The following is a 20141-nucleotide window of genomic DNA, read 5'->3' on the forward strand; positions in this document are numbered from 1 at the left end:
TTTCTAGATCAATTAAAATAGAAAGCAAGATACGAGGACCACAAGCAAGCAACTTGTTCTATTTGTGTGTCTTCTTTTGTACCTCACCAGGTAAAACACGGTCATTCCAAACTGGTCTGGTGTTCTTTGATTGGAAGAACTTTCTACTACTATCGAAGCCATGAGGACAAGGTATTTTACTCAATACAATAATAGTTTGCTATATATTTTTCTTTCCCCCTCACTTTGGGGACCAGCATCCATTCCTCTGTTTCTTCAAAAATAAAAATGAGACTCCTGAATTTCTTTGGATCCATAGCTTTCTGGTAGTCCCTGATAAATCTGATCTGTCCTTTCAGACAAATTGGCTCAATCCACCAATGATTTCTGCCTATGCAGCTTTGTATTTTCCCACTTGAACATCAGTCTGCCTTCCGCACTCTTGAGCCAGACATTCCCATCTTCGTTTTCCTGGCCCTCATTTCCCTCCCTGTTAATCCCAGGACATAGGAAGGGGAATGGCTCCAACTCCCTCTTTCATTAATGGTGTCTGTCCCTAGTATCCTCTGGGCTGCTTGCCTATTCGGGGAGCACTTATAGAAGAGGTGGATCGTTCCTGTGATTCAGATGAAGACTATGAGGGCACTGGAGGAATGAGAAGGCTTCTCTCTTCCCACTGCACCCTGGTGATCCACCCACCAGAACACAGTCCTACCTATCTCCTCATTGGTTCCAAGCATGAAAAGGTAGGGCAGGGAGTGGGATGAAGGAGGGCCACCAAAAAAAAAGAACTAAGACTGGTGATTTCACTCTTCTCTTTTCCCTCAACCTGAAATTTAGGAAGTTTGGCTTTGTTTCTTTCCCCTTTGCCTCTGCACCTAAACTTTGGTGACTGATAGATATAGAATTCCTCTTAGAAGCCCTTGAAATAGCACCCTCAAAGAAGGATGACCCTATTCATTTGGGGGCATGAAAAGGAGCCACGTGTTTGAAAAATCTAAGTTTTTCCTTCTCTATTTGGTTGTTATTTATTGCCAAGTGTCCTTATGCCTTTAGTGGACTTGAGCAAGAACCTGAATTGGGCTTTTGTTTTGTTTTGTTTCAGCCTTTTTTTTTTATCCATAACATTTAACACAGTGTCTGGCATCCTATGATTGCTAAATATATGCTTTTTGGAAGCATCAGCTAACTCTTCTTCACTTCTAGGACACGTGGCTTTACCACCTCACAGTGGTTGCAGGCAGTAATAGTGCCAAGGTAGGCACTGCCTATGAGCAGCTCATTGGAAAACTGATGGATGAAGAGGGGGACCCAGGTAAGCAGCATCCCACAGGCTAGGAGTGGGTGGATGACTTTGTGAGATTGGTTAGGCAGCAATAATGTGAGTCATTCCTTTGCCTGGTCATTAAGGAAAATATATCCTTAACTCCAGAGCGCCCACCTCTTAGCCCTGGGTCAGAACTGGGATGACCTGCTCTTTGACTCCTGGAGAGTTTCTCAGAATAAGATGTTTTTCATTTACGTGATGGAAGGTTTACTCTGTTTAGCCTTCAGCTTTACAGGCAGGATAAAGGGTTGATGAATGATGAAAGTGACCAGTTAATCTGTAGCTAAATAAAATCCAAGATGGAAGCAGGGTTGACCTGAGGTTCATATATGAGGTTCATTAATATGATTACTGCTTTGTGTTCTTTCTTTCTCCTTTTTTTCTCTCTCTCTATTTCCCTCCCTTTCTCTTTCTCTCTGTCTCTCTCCTCTCTTTCTCTTTATCTCTTTTCTCTCCTTTCTCTCTCTCATCTTTTTCTTCACTTCCCCTTTCTCCCCTCCTCTTTCTCTCCTGTCTCTGTCTCCCTTCCTCCCTCTTCTCTTCTTCTTCTCTCTCTCCCTGTCTCCTTCTTTCCTCTCTCTTTCCTTCCTTCCTTCCTCATTTTCTCTATCACTCTCTTCCTTTCTTTCCCACTCTTTCCTCTCTGTCTTTCTCTCTCTCTCCTTCTCTTTCTGTATCTCCTTCCCTCCCTCTCTTCTCGCCCTCTTTTGTTTCCTTTTTTCCTTCTCTCTACCATACAATCCAGAGCATGACATCTGTGTGTGCAGTAATTGGGAATTGAGATTGCTTTATCTTTGGAGTTGTATCCCCAGTATTCATACGTGTATAAAGATTTATAAAAATGATTATATATTATATACACATCCTTCATAAGCCATAATGATGAATTCAGTGCCATTTGTGTGTCCCAGGACAATTCCTACCCTTGTTCTCCCTTCAAGGGAGATGAAGGCTCCAGGATGTTGGATAAGGTTTCTCCTGCCTCTGGTGGTAACTGACACTACCTCTGATGCTGTGCTCCTATCAGGTTCCCCTTTGTGGAGACACCCCATGCTGTGCTACAGTAAAGATGGGCTTTGTACCTCCCTCACCACCCTGCCCTCAGAAGCCCTGCAGACGGAGGCCCTCAAGCTCTTTAAGGTAATTAATCAAGCAGCTTGTGCCATCACCCCTGATCTTTATCTTGCACAAGGTGTCCTGAACAGTAGTAAAAGGCAGTCCTCTCAAGCTATAACTATATGTAGCCAGGACACTGGTGTTCTTGTGAAACTAGCACACAGGTTGGAAGAGCCTGGAGAAATGGAGGCTTTATAGTCTTACCCTCCTCTTTGAGGATAGAAGCCCCATTTTCACTACTGAGAAAGGATCTTTATTAAAGGAGGAAACAGCGGAAATATTATTAATGAGGCCCTAGAAAAACACAAAGCCTTTTTAACAATGAAACATAAATGGTTCCCTGCTAAAATGCAACTTTGCCTTCCCTTTTCTGTTGTGACATATAAGTCCCATTCTATTGATTCTTAGTTCTTTTACAATTATAGAACCAGTCAAATTAAAACTGTGAGAATATGAAGTGGAGAATCTCTCCTTTTTACAAAGCTTCCAGTGGAAGTTAACTGAATTCCGGTGCAATGGGCCATTGTTGTTCATTTGTTTTTCAGTCATGTCCTAATCTTTATGACCTTATTTGGGGTTTTCTTGGCAAAGGTCCTGAAGGGGTTTGCCTTCTCCAGCTCATTTTACAGATGAGGAAACTAAAACAACAGGACTAAGTGATTTACCCAAGGTTATACAACTATTAAGTGTCTGGGGTTGGACTTGAACCCAGGAACACTTGGTTCTGATGCCAGACTTGGCATTCTAACCACCGTGCCACCCAGGGGTCAAGTAAGTGCTGAGCCTGGAGTCAGGAAGTTCAAATTTCAGAGCTATGTGAAGCTGGGCGAACCACCAATTCTGTTTAACTTTTCCCATTGGGGGATAATAGTAGCACTGTCCCAGGGTGGCTATGAGGATCAAATGAGCTATTATTTGTAAATCATACACCACAGTGAGAGCACATAGGAGACACTTTGGAAACATTTTCTTCCTTCCTTCCTTTTTTTATCTTCTCTTCATCAATTTCCTTTCTTCCTTTTCTCTTTTCTTTTTTTCTTCCTTCTGTCCTCATAAAAACCCTCTCTTCTTTCAAGATATAGCTCTGGCATTATCTTAGCCCTTCCTGATTTTCTCAGTGGCTAATGTCCTCCCTTGAATGCTACCTTGGGTCTGTATTCTCTTTATATTTATTGTTTACATACATGTACATGGCATTATTGCCTTCCCCATTATAATGTAAGCTGCTTTCAAGTAGGGATTGTTCAGTTTAATGTATTTGTATCCCTAGCACCTAGAATAGCGACTGCTACATATTAGGTGCTTAATAAGTTTGTTGGTTGATTGAAAGAGGAAGAAACCAGTCCAAAACGCCCTAGACCTTTCCTGGAGAGTCTCACCCAGCACGTTCCCTTAGTAAAAGTGAGCCCATCCTAGACCATTTCTGCTAAAATACTCCAAGTAGTACTATGCCTTGTTGGCCCCTGTTTGCTTCCTTGGTGAAAAGTGTTATTTTTTTTTTTTTCCATTTGAAAGGCAGAGGACCTGAGACACATAAAGAATATTACTTGTTCAGCAATAGCACAGAGGAAGCTAAAAGAGATACCAGAAATAACTTTTTTTTTTTTTTTTTTTGTCTCTGGCCAATAGTGGGAAGGCCGCTTCTTGCACTGCCCCTAAATCCCTTCTATCCTTCCCCTTCTCCTTTGTCTCAGCCTTTAACAATGAACCACCATTCCTCCTTTGGGAAAGAACTATAAGCGTGTACTTGATTCTTGATTCTCCTATTCAGTCTCAAGACTTGTGGGGAAGTGCAGCCCACCTTACTTATTCCTCCCAGAGGAATCAGAGAGATTGTTTCTGCTGCCTCAAACTTCAGAGGTGGAACCTATCCCCATGAGCCTCAGTCACTTAGCAGCCTGGCCACCAGGGCTTTGGATGCCAAGAAGGATCAAAAGGGGGAGAGGCAGCTAGGTGGCGCAGTGGATAAAGCACCAGCCCTGAACTCAGGAGGACCAGAGTTCAAATCTGGTCTCAGACACTCAACACTTCCTAGCGGTGTGACCCTGGGCAAGTCACTTAACCCTAGCCTCAGGGGAAAAAAAAGGCATGGGGGATTTGCTTCTCATTCTCAGTTAATAAGCATTTATTAAGCACATTATGTACCAGACTATATGCTAACTACTGTGGACCCAAAGAAAGGCAAAAAAAAATTCCCCCAAAACCTAAATCCACCCCAAAAACAGCCCCTGCCCTCAAAGAGCATTCATTGAGGAGGAGAAAACACGAATAATTAAGTATATAATACAGAGAGAGAATAGATGTTTATTTGCTTCCAACTTTTCTTTCACAGTCCTGCCAACTGTTCATCAATGTACCTGTAGAGGCTGCCTCTGTGGACTACCACGTGTCACTGGCCCAAACAGCTCTGCAGGTGTGCCTGGTTCACCCAGAGCTGCAGAGTGAGCTCTACTGCCAGCTCATCAAGCAGACCAGCTGCCACCCCCCACAGAGACATTCATTCTTGCAGGTGAGTGTATGTGGCGTGGGGGAGCTACAGCCTCACGAGAGCACTGGATGGGCTCCCCAACCCCCACCAAGCCAACTCTTCCCAGTGGTGAGGCGTGCCCGTGGGAAGGTAGGAGAGATGAAGAAGGGAGGACAGGAGCAGGAGATCCTTTCAGCTACACCAACCAATGGGGGTTACCCAAACTGATGATCACCTCTCTGAGTCACATCTTCCAGGGCGGGGGTAGGGTCCCATCTTCGTCCTTAATTCCCTCTGAAGGCTCTAGATTGTTAGTTAGACCCCAGCAAGGCAAAGGACAGTTAGACCCTGCACTCACTTCTCGGTGCCTGGTTTCCCTTGGCAGTGCTGGCAACTCCTGGCTCTGTGTGCTCCCCTTTTTCTGCCTCAACATCACTTCCTCTGGTACTTCAAACAGCAGCTCCAGCGCCATGCAGACCCCAGGTGAATAGATAGCATTTCCCTTACCCTTGGTCTCTCTCCCTTCCTCCCTCTAGCTCTAACACAGAATACAGTGGATTTAAGAGGGAAGGAGGGAATACTATGGAAAAAAATTTCCCTACCCTCTGATTTATTGAAAGATTTGTACATGTGGATCAGTGGTACCAAATTCAAATAGGAATGGATCCCTGCTGGGCAGCATTTTAACTTAGAAAACCACAATTTCGCCTAAATTATCTATATTGTATTTTTATTTCTTCATTTCAATTTCTTCATCTGAAAATTGTCTGTTCATGTCCTTTGACCATTTATCCTGATCACATTTTAATCTAGTTCCAGCATACTGGGGGTGGTGGTGTTGTAGGCTGTAAATTTGACACTCTGACACAAACTCCACATAAAGAGCTAGATGTACCTTAATTTCTTTATACACCTATTGCAAGCACATCTATATCCACAAACATTCATTTGAGGGACTTACCCATAATTATAAAGTCTTTCTAAAGACACCAAAAGCTTTTATTTTTTAAAAATTAGTCCCATTCTGGAAAGACTCAGCTACAAATCAGATCTTAGCTCTTCTTTAATCAAGTTGGGCACCAAAATATAATGTTCTTTTGGTTTGGTTTTCTTGGGGTCTCTGGAGCAGCCTTCTTTTCAGTTCAATAATCACCAGAAGAGTAGCCAGGGGCTAAAGTCCAAATCCCTTATTAACTCCTTGCCTGATGCTGGGCAGCTTTCTGGACAGCCTCTTAGTCTGGCCTTGGTCTTAGTGGGGGAAGTGCAGGAGGCCAGGCCAGCCACCAGGAAGATTGAATTGAATTTCTCCCCTTGATTCTGAGAGCTTCAGCTCCTACCTCCAGTCCTTTGTCTTCTCTGCCTCTCCGAATCTCTGAATCCACCTGGCTGAGGCTCCTAGTTTATATGCTCTACACTGAGTATAAACTAATCATTATATCACTAGGAAACCATTATTGTTGTAAGATTAAATCAATCATACTGAACCATGCTAAACTAGATAACTATTGTCTCATCAATTCCTCTTAGTACCTTGTTTCACCTTCTGGCCCATAACAATACTAAATGAGTCCCAAACAATTTTTCTGAGCTTCCTGAATTTAGATTGGGTTGTCCTTACTTTTCCTCTTTTCCTACTGACTCTTCTGGCTGGGTGGCTGCCAGTGGATCGGGAGATTATCTGTGCTATAAACATAGCGTGTGTATTCTGAGTGATAGCTGGAAGACAGAGAGGAGTTAGGTTCTCCTGGGAATTTCAGCTCATGGACCAGTGCTGAAGGTTGATAGGGCCTAAGTGTGGTGGGTCCTTAGTAGTAGTTCCATCCTAAGGTGAATTAAACCTTGTGGCTCCCCTGAGCATCCAGATGTTGAAGAATCCAGAGCAATTCTCTTAAGGTCCTTAAAATTAATTGATAAACATTTATTAAGTTCTTACTATATGCCAGGCAATGTCCTAAGCCCTTGAGACACAACAAAGGCAAAAACAGTCCATTTTCAAGGAGCTCACAGTTTAACAAGAGAAACCCGCAAATAGCTATGTACAAATAAGATACGTACAGGATAAACTGGAAATAATCAACAGAGGGAAGGCACCAGAATTAAGGGGATCAGGAAAGGTTTTCTATATAGAAGGTAGAATTTTATCTGGGACTTAAAAGACAGACTGGAGTGAAGAGACACTTTTGGCAGGGAATGAAAGGAGTTCTACCTCTCAAGGACAGTACAACTTTGCAGGCCTGCAGGCAACATACCGTGATGCAGTATCATTCAAACTCCAACATGACAGGGATGTGTGTGAGCTCCAGTGGTCTCTCTCTTTTCTGTTTAGAAGTGAAACTGGCCAATATGCCACTTACTGCCAGCGAGCTGTGCAGCGGACCCTGGAGGCCGGGGAGCGGGAAGCCAAGCCATCTCGCCTGGAAGTCGTGTCCATCCTGCTGCGCAACCCCTACCACCACTCCCTGCCCTTCAGCATCCCCGTGCACTTTGTCAATGGAACCTACCAGGTGAGACAAGCACTCCAAGTCTTCCAACCTTGTCCTCTGGACCTATTTTGTTGTTGTTCAGTCATGTCACACTCTTCGTGACCCGGTGGACCATAACATCCAAGTGGTTTCCTTGGCAAAAAATATTGAGTGATTTGCCATCAATGGATTAAGTGATTTAATTATCACTTGGTTAAGTTATCAGGTAGTTAAGTGATTTGCCCAGGATCATATAGCTAGTTAATGTCTGAGGCTAGATTTGACCTCAGGTTTTCCTGACTCCAAATCCAGTGCTCCTTAATATTCTTAATAACTTACTACTCCATGGGAAACTGTTTCTGGCCTGAGCAGATGTTTATTCAGCCTCCTGGGAAAGCATACCCCTTTATTTGACTGGTTTGGAAAAGACAAATTCACAACTAAAATTAGCTTGGCATGGGGGTGGAGGTGGGGGGAGAGAGGGAAAGAATGGAACCAATTTTTTTCTAAATCCTTTTACGTATATGAAGGTAGAGGTTATCTTCTTGACACTTTTGTACAAAGGGGGAAACCAAGGAACAAGGAAAGCATTGCTCAAGGTCATATAGCAAAGAAATATAATAGAATGGTGCATAGAGAGTTAGCCTGAGAGACAGGAAGAATTGGATTTAAGCTCTGTTTCAGAATATCGTTGGCTGTCTAGCCCTCTCAGATTTTCCCTCCTGCACCCCCAGGGTCACAGAGAAGAAACTGATTTGTATTGATGAGGGGAGTTCTCCACTAAGAGATCCCTATATTGATGACATCACAGGTCCACTCAACTCCCATCCCTAGGGAAAAAAGTCACAAAGCAGATACATGCTAGTGATGTGGCAAATGATGGGGTTGTTGTAAGCATCAAATGATGTTATTTAAAAGAGCACAAATATTGGGGTTCGGTCATGTGAAAAAGTCCCAATGGCCATTCTCTTTGGCAAAAGATAGGTTTATTTAGGAGAAGAGATTATAGACGAAATGAAGAGATACAACAAACACCAGGAATGGCAAATGAGAAATAGAGTGAAAGAGCATAAAGTTAGCAAGAAAGGGGTTTTTAACAATTAATGATGGAAAGAGCAAGTTCCCTACTGGAACCCTCAATTAGCCAGGAGAAAGAAAATACCCACATGAGGCTGGGGCAAGCCCTTAGCTGGCAGAATAAACCCTAAAAGGGATTTAGGCACCCCAAAAGAGTTAGTTAGCTATAAGGAGAAATACCATAGTAGGGGGATGAGAAAGACACTACGTAACTGAGTGTTGTGGTACACTGATCCAAAGGGGTTTCAACAAAAATGGCATGGGCCATAAGCAGATTTATAGGGAAAATTTAATATGAGACATGACTGGGATTTCTGACAGGACATGGCTGGGCTGCCCACAACTTCCACAGAGGGAGTAAACTGGTTAAGCTACACTCATCTTTCTCAGAGCCTTTTCCCTACCTGCTCCAGGGAACAATTCTACCAATGCTCCAGTTTCTCTCTGCCAACTGCACCCAGCTACCGAGAACTTCATCACTAGAATTTTATGTTTTATCAGTAGAATAAAGCTGACTATACCTAGGCATTCTTCTCTCTGTACAAAAACAAACAAACCAATTTTTCTCTGGCCCTTCAACAAATCTTCTCATGTCTTACCTTAGACCTCTTCCATTGCTTTCCGTTATACTGAGAAATATTTGTCCTCTCAGGTGATAGGTTTTGATGGCTCCTCCACGGTGGATGAGTTCCTCCATCAGCTGAACCAAGAAATGGGAATGAGAAAGGTATCCCACTCTGGCTTTTCACTCTTCACAGATGATCCTTCTGGCAAGGACTTGGAACACTACTTACAAGGAAGCATTAAGGTGATTTCATGCCTCCACATAAAGCCATTGACAGAACTCCCTGTGCATAGTCACTTCATTAAAGATATTGATTATGCAAGGAGAATTATTTCACTGGCCATAAAATCAAGTTATGTCAACAAGCATCTATTAAGCACTTTCTCTATACCAGGCATTGAGCCACAGCACTGGGAATTACAAATTACAATTGCCATCAAGGAGCTTACATTCTAACAGGGGAAGACAATACATAAAAGGAATCTAAAAGGGAAAGGGAAGGCATAAAAGATATTGGAGGAGGGGGAAGAATGTAGGGAAAGTCCAAAAAGAAAGTGAAGAGAACATATCCTAAAGAAGAATGGAGATTTGGTTAGTTTGGTTTTTGTTGTACAGTTGTTTCAGTCCTGAATGAAATTTTCTGATCGCATTTGGGGTCTTCTTGGCAAAGAGACTAAAGTAGTTTGCCATTTCCCTCTCTAGCTCATTTTACAGATGAGGTGATAGTACTTTACATATTACAGAGCACTCTACAGAGCATTGTGACAATTTGATCCACACAGTTGTGCTGTGAGATGCCTGGCACAAATAATGTCACTTACATTTTACAGATAAGTAAACTAAGATTTAAGAAGGTTAAGGTTACTTGCCCAAGGTCTCAGTGACAGTGTCAGAGTTGGACACATCTGATTCCATGTCCAGTCCTCTCTTTTTTCCACACCATGACAATGACATTGCCTCATTGCATATGCAGCACCCACAATCCCTAAAGTTCCCTTATTAAATATTGAGGTTCCTTTTGAAACCAAATGTCTTTGGATGGGATCCAAGAAGCACCTGCTTCGGATTATATGACAATAGTTGATAAGGCAAGTCTCATGAATTTGTTTCTTTGACTAGGTCCTTTAAGGTACATAAAAGGCTGAACACTGGTTTTCTATATTCTTTAAGACAATTTTTTGTTGCCCACTTCTGAAAATGATTTCCTGCCTTCATTGTAACCTTTTCCTATCCACATAGTAAATATAGAATGCAATCAATTAATTCTTTAACAATCCTTTGTTAAGTATTGACTAAGTGCTAGGCACACAGCATAGCAAAGACATAAAATGAAAAAGTCCCAAATCTCAATAAGCTTATATTCTATCCGAAAAAACATATACATTACACTTACAAGGAATTCCAACTCCAGGTAATAGGAAGAACAATCACTAGCAGTTGGGGGAATTAAGCAAGACTTTGAACAGAATTGGTGCTTGAGCTGAGTCTTGAAGGAAGTGAAACATTCTATGAGACAAAAATGAAGATAGAGTCTTCCAGATGTAGAGACATGGAGGTGGGAGACGTTGAGTATGAGGTACAAAGAGAAGACCAATTCATATGGATAGTGATGTAGAGAAAAGGATGTAATATGCCAGAAAAACTGAAATGAAATTGGGGCTGAATTATGTATGAAGGACTTTAAAGCCAAACAAAGGAGTTTATATTTCATCCCAGAGACAAATGTGTGTCATTGGAGTTTGTTGAGTAGGGGAGAGATATAAATCTGTGCTTTTAGAACATCATTGGGACAACATAGTGGAATGGTGAAAACTTAAAGAAACCAAACAGACCATTACAATAGTTGAAGCAAAAAGTGATGGGGGCCTAAGCTAAGATGGTAGATGTATTAGGAAAAAGGATCCATTGTGAAAAACATGGAGGCAGGAAACACCAAGATTTGGCAACTAATACTATCTATGTAGTAAGGAAAAGTGAGAAATTAGGGCTAATGTTGAGACTGCAAACATAGGAGACTTGAAGAATGGTGGTGCCCTTGACAAATAAAGAAATTTGGTAAAAACAGTGGGCAGCTAGTAACCTATTTATTGAACAACCAGAAAGAAAGTAATTAGGTGGGACTTTGGAATCTGCACTACTGTACCTGGAAAACTCAGTATTGTTCTAAGGCTATAAAATGAGGAGATATATACACACATATATGTATGTATATATATGGATAATATAAATATGAGGACATTTTCTGACTGAAATCTACACCATCAGATACTCTTCTCTTTTCTATATCAATCCAATCAACATTCATGGCTCCCTTCTAGAGATTTCCAGCAGATAAAATCCTTCAGGGCTTTGAGGAATAGCAGCTGATACTCCAGGGTTAGCACACAATTTATTTTACAGTTCTGCTCATCCTTCTGAGCTCTAGTTCTTGGCTCAGGCTAGGGCTAATCACATAGGAGATACCCAGTAAGCCTTTGGTAATGGGTAAGGTAGTACTTAATTGAAAGGAAATGGCCATTTAGAATATCTTCAGGGGTCTTTCTGAGTTCCCCTTCACAAAATCACCTTTCTCTATTATTCTTCCTCAAGATCTGTGATGCCATTTCCAAGTGGGAACAATCTCTGAGAGAGCTTCATCCTAGGAAGTCTGAGGGCAGCAACCGGATTGTGAAGCTGATTTACAAGAACAGGTCCTGAACACTGATGATGGGATGGGACATAAATATTACACAAGGGACTCAACTGTACAGCCTTTCATTGCCATCATGAGCTTGTTCCCTCTCTAACTGATCAAAATGTTTTCTATTCTACAAAGTGGGGAAAGGGCCCAAGCTCTACGCATTGCTTAACCTTCAGCTTTGTCCCAGACTCTCTCTGTGACTTTCCCTCTTTGGTTTTACTTCTTATTTGATCAGGAAAAGAGCAAAAACTAATCTCATTGAAGGAGTTTGTTTTACCATATAAAGGGGAAGCTTTCCATTGGCACTAAGAGTTTAAGACTGTGAATTGAACAAGTAGCTCCTCCATCCAATTCAAGTGACAAGTACAGACATTCTTAGAAGTATATAACTTAACTATACAGCATGGTTAGACAAACAATTCCTTTCCAGGAATCATCTCCCAATAAAATAATAAATTTCCATTGACCTAACATCTCCACTGTGCTTAATTCATCTAACTCACTGATGTTAGGTCATAGTATCTAGTTACTCTAGTAATCTAGTGGGATTAAATCCAAGGAAGTTTTGAGGACCCCAAAGGACCTTCTTTCCATGTGTTACTATTGGTATGAACTCATGTCATGATCCTTTTTTCTATGGCACACTTCATAACAATTTTCTGTGGAAAAGGTCATGATGACAAAAGCCTTCTTCTTCAAAACAACCCTAAGAAAATTAAATCCTTATTGCTCCCTGTTCAGTATCTATATTGATTTCTCTTTATATTGTCCTTGAGTCAAGACTTCCATGTGCTCTCTGCTTCTTGAAGGCTTTATTTCCGGAATCAGGTTAAGGGAGAAACAGAGCAGGAGCGGCTTCTGCTTGCCTTCCAAGTCAGCAATGAGATCACTGCAGGGAGATTCCCGGTTAACAAGGAACTAGCTCTTGAGATGGCTGCCTTGATGGCCCAGGTAAGTGATCTGCCATCAGCTGAGTGACATACCTCTGATACTAGGGTCCAAAAGAGACTGGATGACTTACTATTACTTCTTAACAAACCTTTCCTTCTTCCTACGAACACTCTTGTGGCCCTAATTGAGGCCTAATGCTTGTATACTTTCTACACAGATGGAATATGGGGATTTGGAGAAGTCTAACCTTCCTGGTCCTGTGGGAACAGCTCCGGCCAAGGTTCAACATCTCCTCCAATTGGTCCTAGATAGGTTCTACCCCAAAAGATATAAATGTGGCGCCCCTTCTGAACAGCTGAGGTAGGATGGGCAGTAGCTCAGCATGATATAGGAGGTGGTATAGGGAGGAGATGTTCTGGTGGTAGCAAAGGCTGCCCCATAAATCTTGCATCTGGCTCCTTCATTGAGGAGTTTTCTTCCCCTCCCTTTCCATAGGTACTTGGCAGAGACACTAGCTTCAAAATGGACAACACTGCAAGGCTGTTCTTCCGCTGAGTGCATCCGTATCTACTTAACTGTGGCTCGGAAGTGGTCCCTGTTTGGTGCTAAACTCTTTGCTGCTCAGGTGTGTGTCAGTGATTCCTAAAAAACATATGTAATACCACAATAGATGGGGAACCTCCAAGACCCTCCTAGAGCTTCCTTCTTTTTCAGCTGCTTAGATTTGACCTGGTTTAGCTTCATCCCTGATCCCACTACTAGAACTGGTATCAGTGGAACCTGAATTGGAATTCTGGACTTTGTACCTACTCTTAGAAGGGTGCCTGCCCCCTCTTCTTTCCAAGTTTCAGTTTCTTTATAAAATGAGCATGTTGGACTAGATTGAAGATCACAAGGTCATGATGGTAATTTGATATTGGGGAATGTAACCCACAGTGATGCTTCTCCACTAGAAGTCACTAGTGCACCATCTCATTTCTAATGAGACCCTTTTTTGCTGTGGCCCATTTCTCTGCCTTTCTTTCCCTTCCCTCACTGCTCTGATCATTCCTGACTAGATTAAAGTTAAGTAATAAACTCATTCACAGTAAAATGCTAGTGACCTCTTACACCCCATGGAATATTTTTAAAATGCAATCTAGAGAGATTATGAATCTTTAACAAGCCTTGCACATGAAGGAGTTTGTTTGCCCTCTTGGACAAGTTCCTTAAGGAACTATTTACTTCAGTTTCATCTAAAAAAAGTCCAGTTTCATCATGTGGCATAGCTTGAATCTATTATCACAGACTTAATAGCATCTTATTCTTGTGAGTCAAGAAGATAATCTTGAATACTAGAAACTCTTCCCATCCCTCCTCCCTAAGAATTCGATAGGACACAGAGCTCATAGAATTTCAGGGTTTTTTTCCCCCATTTCACTCCCTACCCCTCTTCCTGTATTTCCATCAACACCCCTAAGACAAGTTGATGAAAGTCAAATATCTGCATCTTCTTGATAGGGCTAACTCTGGGACTAACAAAAATTCTGTTACCACAAGAAGAGAAACTGATCCAATAACAACATTCATTGATACATCCATATATGAAGTACTCAGCTCTTCAAAAAGACCCAATATATTGATCAGGATACCCAAGCTACTGACCAAATTGTTTCTTATATCTCTAGACCACTCAACTTTCTACCAAGGGGAACATTCTGGTGTGGATTGCTGTGAATGAAGATGGTGTCAGTATCCTAGACCACAACACAATGGTATTGAGAAAAACAGATTTGCCCCCCAATTCCCTATACCCTTAGATACTACCTTTTTGTTTTCACCTCAGGCCTGAGTTTTGTCACTACAAATTCTTATGCTTCCATATGTAAATGCTTCCCTTATATGTGAAGTACAGGTTTTTAAAGTATAAATTTCCAGACTGTGATGAAATGATCCATAGTTAGCTGAGACCACTAGTGTCTAAAAAATATTTAGCATGTCACTGATTTCTAGATTGAAAGATGAGAAAAGGTCCCCACTGAATCTCTCATTCCCACCTACAACTGACTTCTTTCTATAGCAAATTCAAGCCACTTATCCCTATTCCTTGGTGATGACGTTTGGTGGATACCAGGATGATTTTATGATTGTGATCAGATCTGTTCCAGATAAGAGTTCTGGTAAAGGCAGCATTGAGAAGTTGATCTTCCAGATGGCACTTCATAAGGTAGGTATGAGCAGCTGCCAGTGCAATTTACTCTGAAGCTTTGTAAGTTCCATGAAGGAAAGGCTACAGCTTCATATTTTAGGGTAAATAAAATAGCTGGCATTTTGTGGCACTTTAGGGTTTATAAAATACTTAACACATATCATATAATTTGATTTTTACTATAGCCCAATGAAGTCATGAAAGTATGTTCATCCTTATTTTGCAGAACAGATGAAGATTAGCATGTCAGGACTTGACCAAAGTCACACACAGTTAATAAGTGGCAGAGCTAGAATTTTAACCCAGATCCCAATAAATTGTGCTACCATCCCTTCAAACTTTAAAACTTAGAAGAGAGACCAAGTTGCATTGGGTCAAAAGATGTCTCTATCTCCATCTAAATTTTATGGCTTCAGTGCAGGCAGTAATTCAGAATGTCCAAGTAGACTTGAACCTCTCCAGATTTTAGTTATTTTCCTTTCTGTTACATACATTAGCACATGCAGATAGTATATTTACTTGGAAATGTACGGTGTATAAAGTAACAGTAATATTGTAAGGTGATCAGTTGAGAATGACTTAGTTATTCTCAGTAATACGATGATCCAAGACAACTCTGAAGGACTTACGATGAAAAATTCTATCCATAGCCAGAGAAAGAACTAATGGTGTCTGAATATAGACTGAAGCATATTTTGCTTCTTTCTTCTTCCCAGATTGCAGAGTTGACATTTATGATGGCCAGCTATATGAACCACAGTTCCACAATCTCAGCTTCATCTCCAAATACACCTCCTATTCGACACCTCCAAGGAAAGGATGGAAAACAGTTCCTTGCCTCTGCCTCACAAAACACTAAAGGGCCAACGCTTCTATGAGCATCTTTCCTCCCCCTTTCTCCCCTCATTTTGTGCCTTTGGACTTGGTGACATCTTGGTGGGTCCCTGCTTCTACTATGTGCTAACTCCCATTCCATCCCTTATGCCTATTTCAAATTTTCACCAATTCTACAGGCACATGACAATATCTATGCAATCTATTGTATTCTGTTTCCCAAATCTAAACCCAAATGACAGAGGCCAAATACTAAGAGGGAACTCTTTTCACAAAATGGCCAGCCTCTGAATACAATTCTACCACACTTCCAAGAGAGGTCAGGATTCTGTGCAGATATCATCCAGAATCCAGGACACTGCCTTTGAAAAGAAAAATATCTCCTAAATCATACATATTCTCTGCATTCAGGGTTTTTTAATAGCAGCCAATTTTCCCCCACATTCAATTCATATCTGATGATACAAACTAACCTTTCCAGAGCTTATGGTGGAGGCCTAAAGCCTACCACCAAGAGGCTTTATTTCCATACTTATGAGGTAACAGGAGATGGGAAGAAAGAATGGCTTTCTTTCCTGTTTCTGGCAAGGAACACTACTCATTATCTCCCAACACTATCCAGACGAAGGAGACGAGGAACTGCAGAGAAGGACGATGGGTACACTCTTGCCCCAATGATAGGGAAAAGAAACTCAATCCCTTAAGTAGGAGTGAATACTTGCAGTGACTTGTGTGATAGTATATTGTTTCATGATGACGTCCTAACCTTGGTAGGGACTGAGGCTAATGAGCTGTACTCTAGACTATGGGCAAACTTCACTGTCCTACACTGTCTCCTCTGGTCTTGGTTTAATCAGTGGACCAAATGCTTTAAAAATAAGCAATCATTACTGTGCACAAAGAACTAACTGCACTGATTTCTTCCTGGTCTTTGAAGGTCCAAATAAATACACTATCTGCTTTTTTTGCAGCTTTGTTGAACTACTAAAGCTTGTGATCCTGATTGTATCCCTAAAGCCAAGTTCTGCTTTCTGTAGGCAGTCAGTTTAAGAGAAATATTAAGAATGCAGAATTAGCCAAGCTCACTGGAACATCTAAGTATATTTCATCTTAAAAAAAAAAAACAACTGTGAAAGAAAACAAAAGCTTCGTTCTTTTTTGTTTCCTATAACCAAATTCTCTTCACTGAGAACAAGGCAGATGATTGTTATTGGTTTCTATATTCCATCCAAAGCCAACAAGATAAAAATACCATCTTTCCAACATTTTGTAAGACTACAACTTCATTTCCTAACACCCAAGTAGACTTAACACTTATGAGGAAGAGAGCAGAGATAGCTGCATGGAAAAACAAATCTACCTAAATGTTTTGAACCCTGACATTGAAATACCAATCTCCTTCACGATGGATGGAGTTGGACCTAGTTTCTCTGAGAAGTTCTGGCTCTATAAAATCCCCCCCTATGAACTCTTAAGCTGGAAAGAACAAGATAATAAGCACTTTTTATTGTGTATTCAAATACAATATATAACTTCACTGTTCTTGTTCCTACCTCTTCCCTTCAATTAGGAAATGAAGATTCATCTGACATACCTTATTATAATCATCCTTCCAGGGCAGGTGTGGAAGGCTGAGCATATGTCCAATCTTAATTCATAATATCCTGAGCCCCTGCAAACAGGAATAATCTCGTCTGCAACAATAAGTAAAAAGTTGGTATTTCCAACAACCAAAAAAGGAATTATTTACGCTAGATTTTATGGATCTTTTCCCCATTTTTTTTTCCCTCCCTTGGAGTTTGTCAATACTCTGTTGTTTAGTCATTTTTCAGTTGTGTCTGACTCTTTGTGAATCCTTTTAGAGTTTTCTTGGAAAAGATACTAAAGTGGCTTGTCATTTCCTTCTCCACAATGCCATGCAAAATGAACCAATGCATATATTATTAATCTTACTATATAAAGTACTGGAAACACAAATGGAAAAGCAAAATAGTCCCCATTTTTAGGGTGCTCATATTCTAATGTGGGAAACAACACACATGGGAGATTTCTGCCACAAGTCAAATGGAAAGGCTCAGGGTATTCAGGATACAGTAGGTAAGCAGATAGCAATACATCTTTTAAAGTGTCATTTCTACCAATAAAACCTTGTATCTGATGTTAAACCATTTGACAATTCCAAGGACTTTAATGGCAAGTGTTCAGTAGTTGTGGTTACTGAAAAGATCAGAGCTGCATATTTGCAAAGATTGCTACCTTGAACAATGGTTGTGGGAGCTATGAATGAAGAAGGGTCAATGGTCAAGAGAGGTCCAGAGAATGGGGGAGGGGATGCTACTATTCTTTAAGTTTACCTTTCCACTAGAGGTAGTTGGCATTTTGTGTTGGTAATGATGGGGAATATAGCAGGTCATCTCCATAATGATTGCTGGAGCAATTTATTCAGTTCCTAACTTCCTTTGACTATAATTACATCCCCAGGGCCATGAGGACTCAAAAGAGAAAAATCTCCCTTAGAACCAATGTCTTTGATACTTCTGTTATTTGTATCTAATATCAGAACACCATACTTCACCTAGAAACAAGTCATTTCTCTGGAGCTCCCTGCATTACTTCTGGCAGTAGTAACGTAAATCACCGAAGAGTATATCGATCTACCAGAAAGACCACAAAGACAGTTGAAGCAGCTGTCTGTGAGGGAGCCAACTGATACAATATCTTGACAGGCACCATCATAAATTAATCTCACACAGATCATAGAAATTGTCAGAACCCATGGAGGTTCATGTCATTAAGTGACAATTCTTTCTTTTCTAGCCAAAACCTAAATGATTCTCCATTTTCCCCCTCAAATTCTTCTGTTGCTGACAGTTTTCTTAGTAGAGCTTATAAATCATTAGTCATAAGGTAAGCAGCATATGTACCAAGGAATCCTTGACGATATTGGGATAGACATCTTCCAAAAGGCAGTATGACTGACCCTCAATTTTAAGATGGGGAAACAAGATTGCACAGTGACTTGGCAGAACATGACTGTTGACTTCAAATATTATATGACAGGCTATTCTATAGAAGAGGGATTAGCCATGCTCTACTTGACAATGCAGAAGAAAGTTGGAGAAGCAGATTTTTAGCTCAATAAGGAAAGCTTTCTTAATATTTACAACTACATGAAACTGCAATGACCTGTTCTAAGAAGTAATGTTCCTTATCACTGAGTCTTCTGTGGACGACAACCTGAAGGGATTATTGCCTGGAATATAGTAAGCACTTATTAAGTGTTTTATTTGTTCATTTGGGTGAAGAGGGGGAAATTTCTTTTTCTTACATTTTTTTTAATTAAAGCTTTTCATTTACAAAGCATATGCATGGGTAATTTTTCCAACATTGACCCTTGCATAACTTTTTGTTCCAAATTTTCCCCTCCTTCCCCCCATCCCCTCCCCTAGCTGGCAGGTAGTCCCATACATGTTAAATATGTTGAAATATATGTTAGATCCTATATATATATATATATATATATATATATATATATATATATATATACACACACACATATTTATATATTTATCTTGTTGCACAAGAAAAATCAGAACAAGAAGAAAAAGAAAAAACTGAGAAAACAAAATGTAAGCAAATAACAACAGAGAGTGAGAATGCAATGTTGTGTTACACTCTGTTCCCATGGTTCTCTCTCTGGGTGTAAATGGCTCTCATCACTGAACAATTGAAACTGGTTTGAATCATCTCATTGTTGAAGTCTATCAGAACTGATCATCGTATAGTTGTCTTATTGCTATGTATAGTTATCTCCTTGTTTTGCTCATTTCACTTAGTATCAGTTCATGTAAGTCTCTCTAAGCCTGTCTGAAATCATCCTGCTGGACATTTCTTACAGAATAATAGTTTTCCACAGCATTCATATACCATATCTTGTTCAGCCATTCTCCAACTGATGGACATCCACTCAGTTTCTAGTTTCTTGCCACTACAAAAAAGGCTTCCACATTTTGCACATGTGGGTCCCTTTCCCTCCTTTAAGATTTCTCTGGGATATAAGCCCAGTAGAAACACAGCTGGATTAAAGAGTATGCACAGTTTGATAACTTTTTAAGCATAGTTCCAAATTGCTCTCCAGAATGGTTGGATCCATTCATAGTTTCACCAACAATGTATCAGCGCTGGGGGGGAATTTCTTTTGAGCTTCTGAAGTCCCTTCCAATTCTATGATTCTGTTGGAGGGGATGTGGGAAAACTGGGACACTAATACATTGTTGGTGGAGTTGTGAAAGAATCCAACCATTCTGGAGAGCAATTTGGAACTATGCCCAAAAAGTTATCAAACTGTGCATACCCTTTGATCCAGCATTGCTGCTATTGGGCTTATATCCCAAAGAAATACTGAGGAGGGGAAAGGGGCCTGTATGTGCCAAAATGTTTGTGGCAGCTCTTTTCGTATTGTGGTATATGAAGGTTATTGGAATGATTATTGCTCTGTAAGAAATGACCAGCAGGAGGAATACAGAGAGGCTTGGAGAGACTTACATCAACTGAT

At 40.7% G+C, this 20141-nt stretch overlaps 1 protein-coding gene across 4 annotated transcripts in view; it reads left to right on the plus strand.

Moving 5' to 3' along the window:
* The window catches only part of PLEKHH1 (pleckstrin homology, MyTH4 and FERM domain containing H1), a 68599-nt gene extending 49555 nt beyond the window's left edge, over positions 1-19044 (plus strand). For 3 of the 4 annotated variants that reach the window (XM_074290446.1, XM_074290447.1, XM_074290445.1), the window contains exons 15-29: positions 91-171; positions 540-725; positions 1186-1294; positions 2334-2446; positions 4755-4931; positions 5275-5372; positions 7216-7393; positions 9081-9236; positions 11583-11683; positions 12483-12624; positions 12782-12924; positions 13060-13189; positions 14232-14318; positions 14624-14770; positions 15469-19044. In XM_074290446.1, the coding sequence (XP_074146547.1) occupies positions 91-171; positions 540-725; positions 1186-1294; positions 2334-2446; positions 4755-4931; positions 5275-5372; positions 7216-7393; positions 9081-9236; positions 11583-11683; positions 12483-12624; positions 12782-12924; positions 13060-13189; positions 14232-14318; positions 14624-14770; positions 15469-15630 (2010 nt within the window). In that variant the 3' untranslated portion in view covers positions 15631-19044. The remainder of the gene's footprint in view (positions 1-90; positions 172-539; positions 726-1185; positions 1295-2333; positions 2447-4754; positions 4932-5274; positions 5373-7215; positions 7394-9080; positions 9237-11582; positions 11684-12482; positions 12625-12781; positions 12925-13059; positions 13190-14231; positions 14319-14623; positions 14771-15468) is intronic. The other variant, XR_012486520.1, reaches the window with a different exon arrangement.
* Positions 19045-20141: the final 1097 nt, after the last annotated feature.

This window comes from Sminthopsis crassicaudata, chromosome 2 (genome assembly GCF_048593235.1).
Source record: "Sminthopsis crassicaudata isolate SCR6 chromosome 2, ASM4859323v1, whole genome shotgun sequence".
Taxonomy (NCBI): Eukaryota; Metazoa; Chordata; class Mammalia; order Dasyuromorphia; family Dasyuridae; genus Sminthopsis; species Sminthopsis crassicaudata.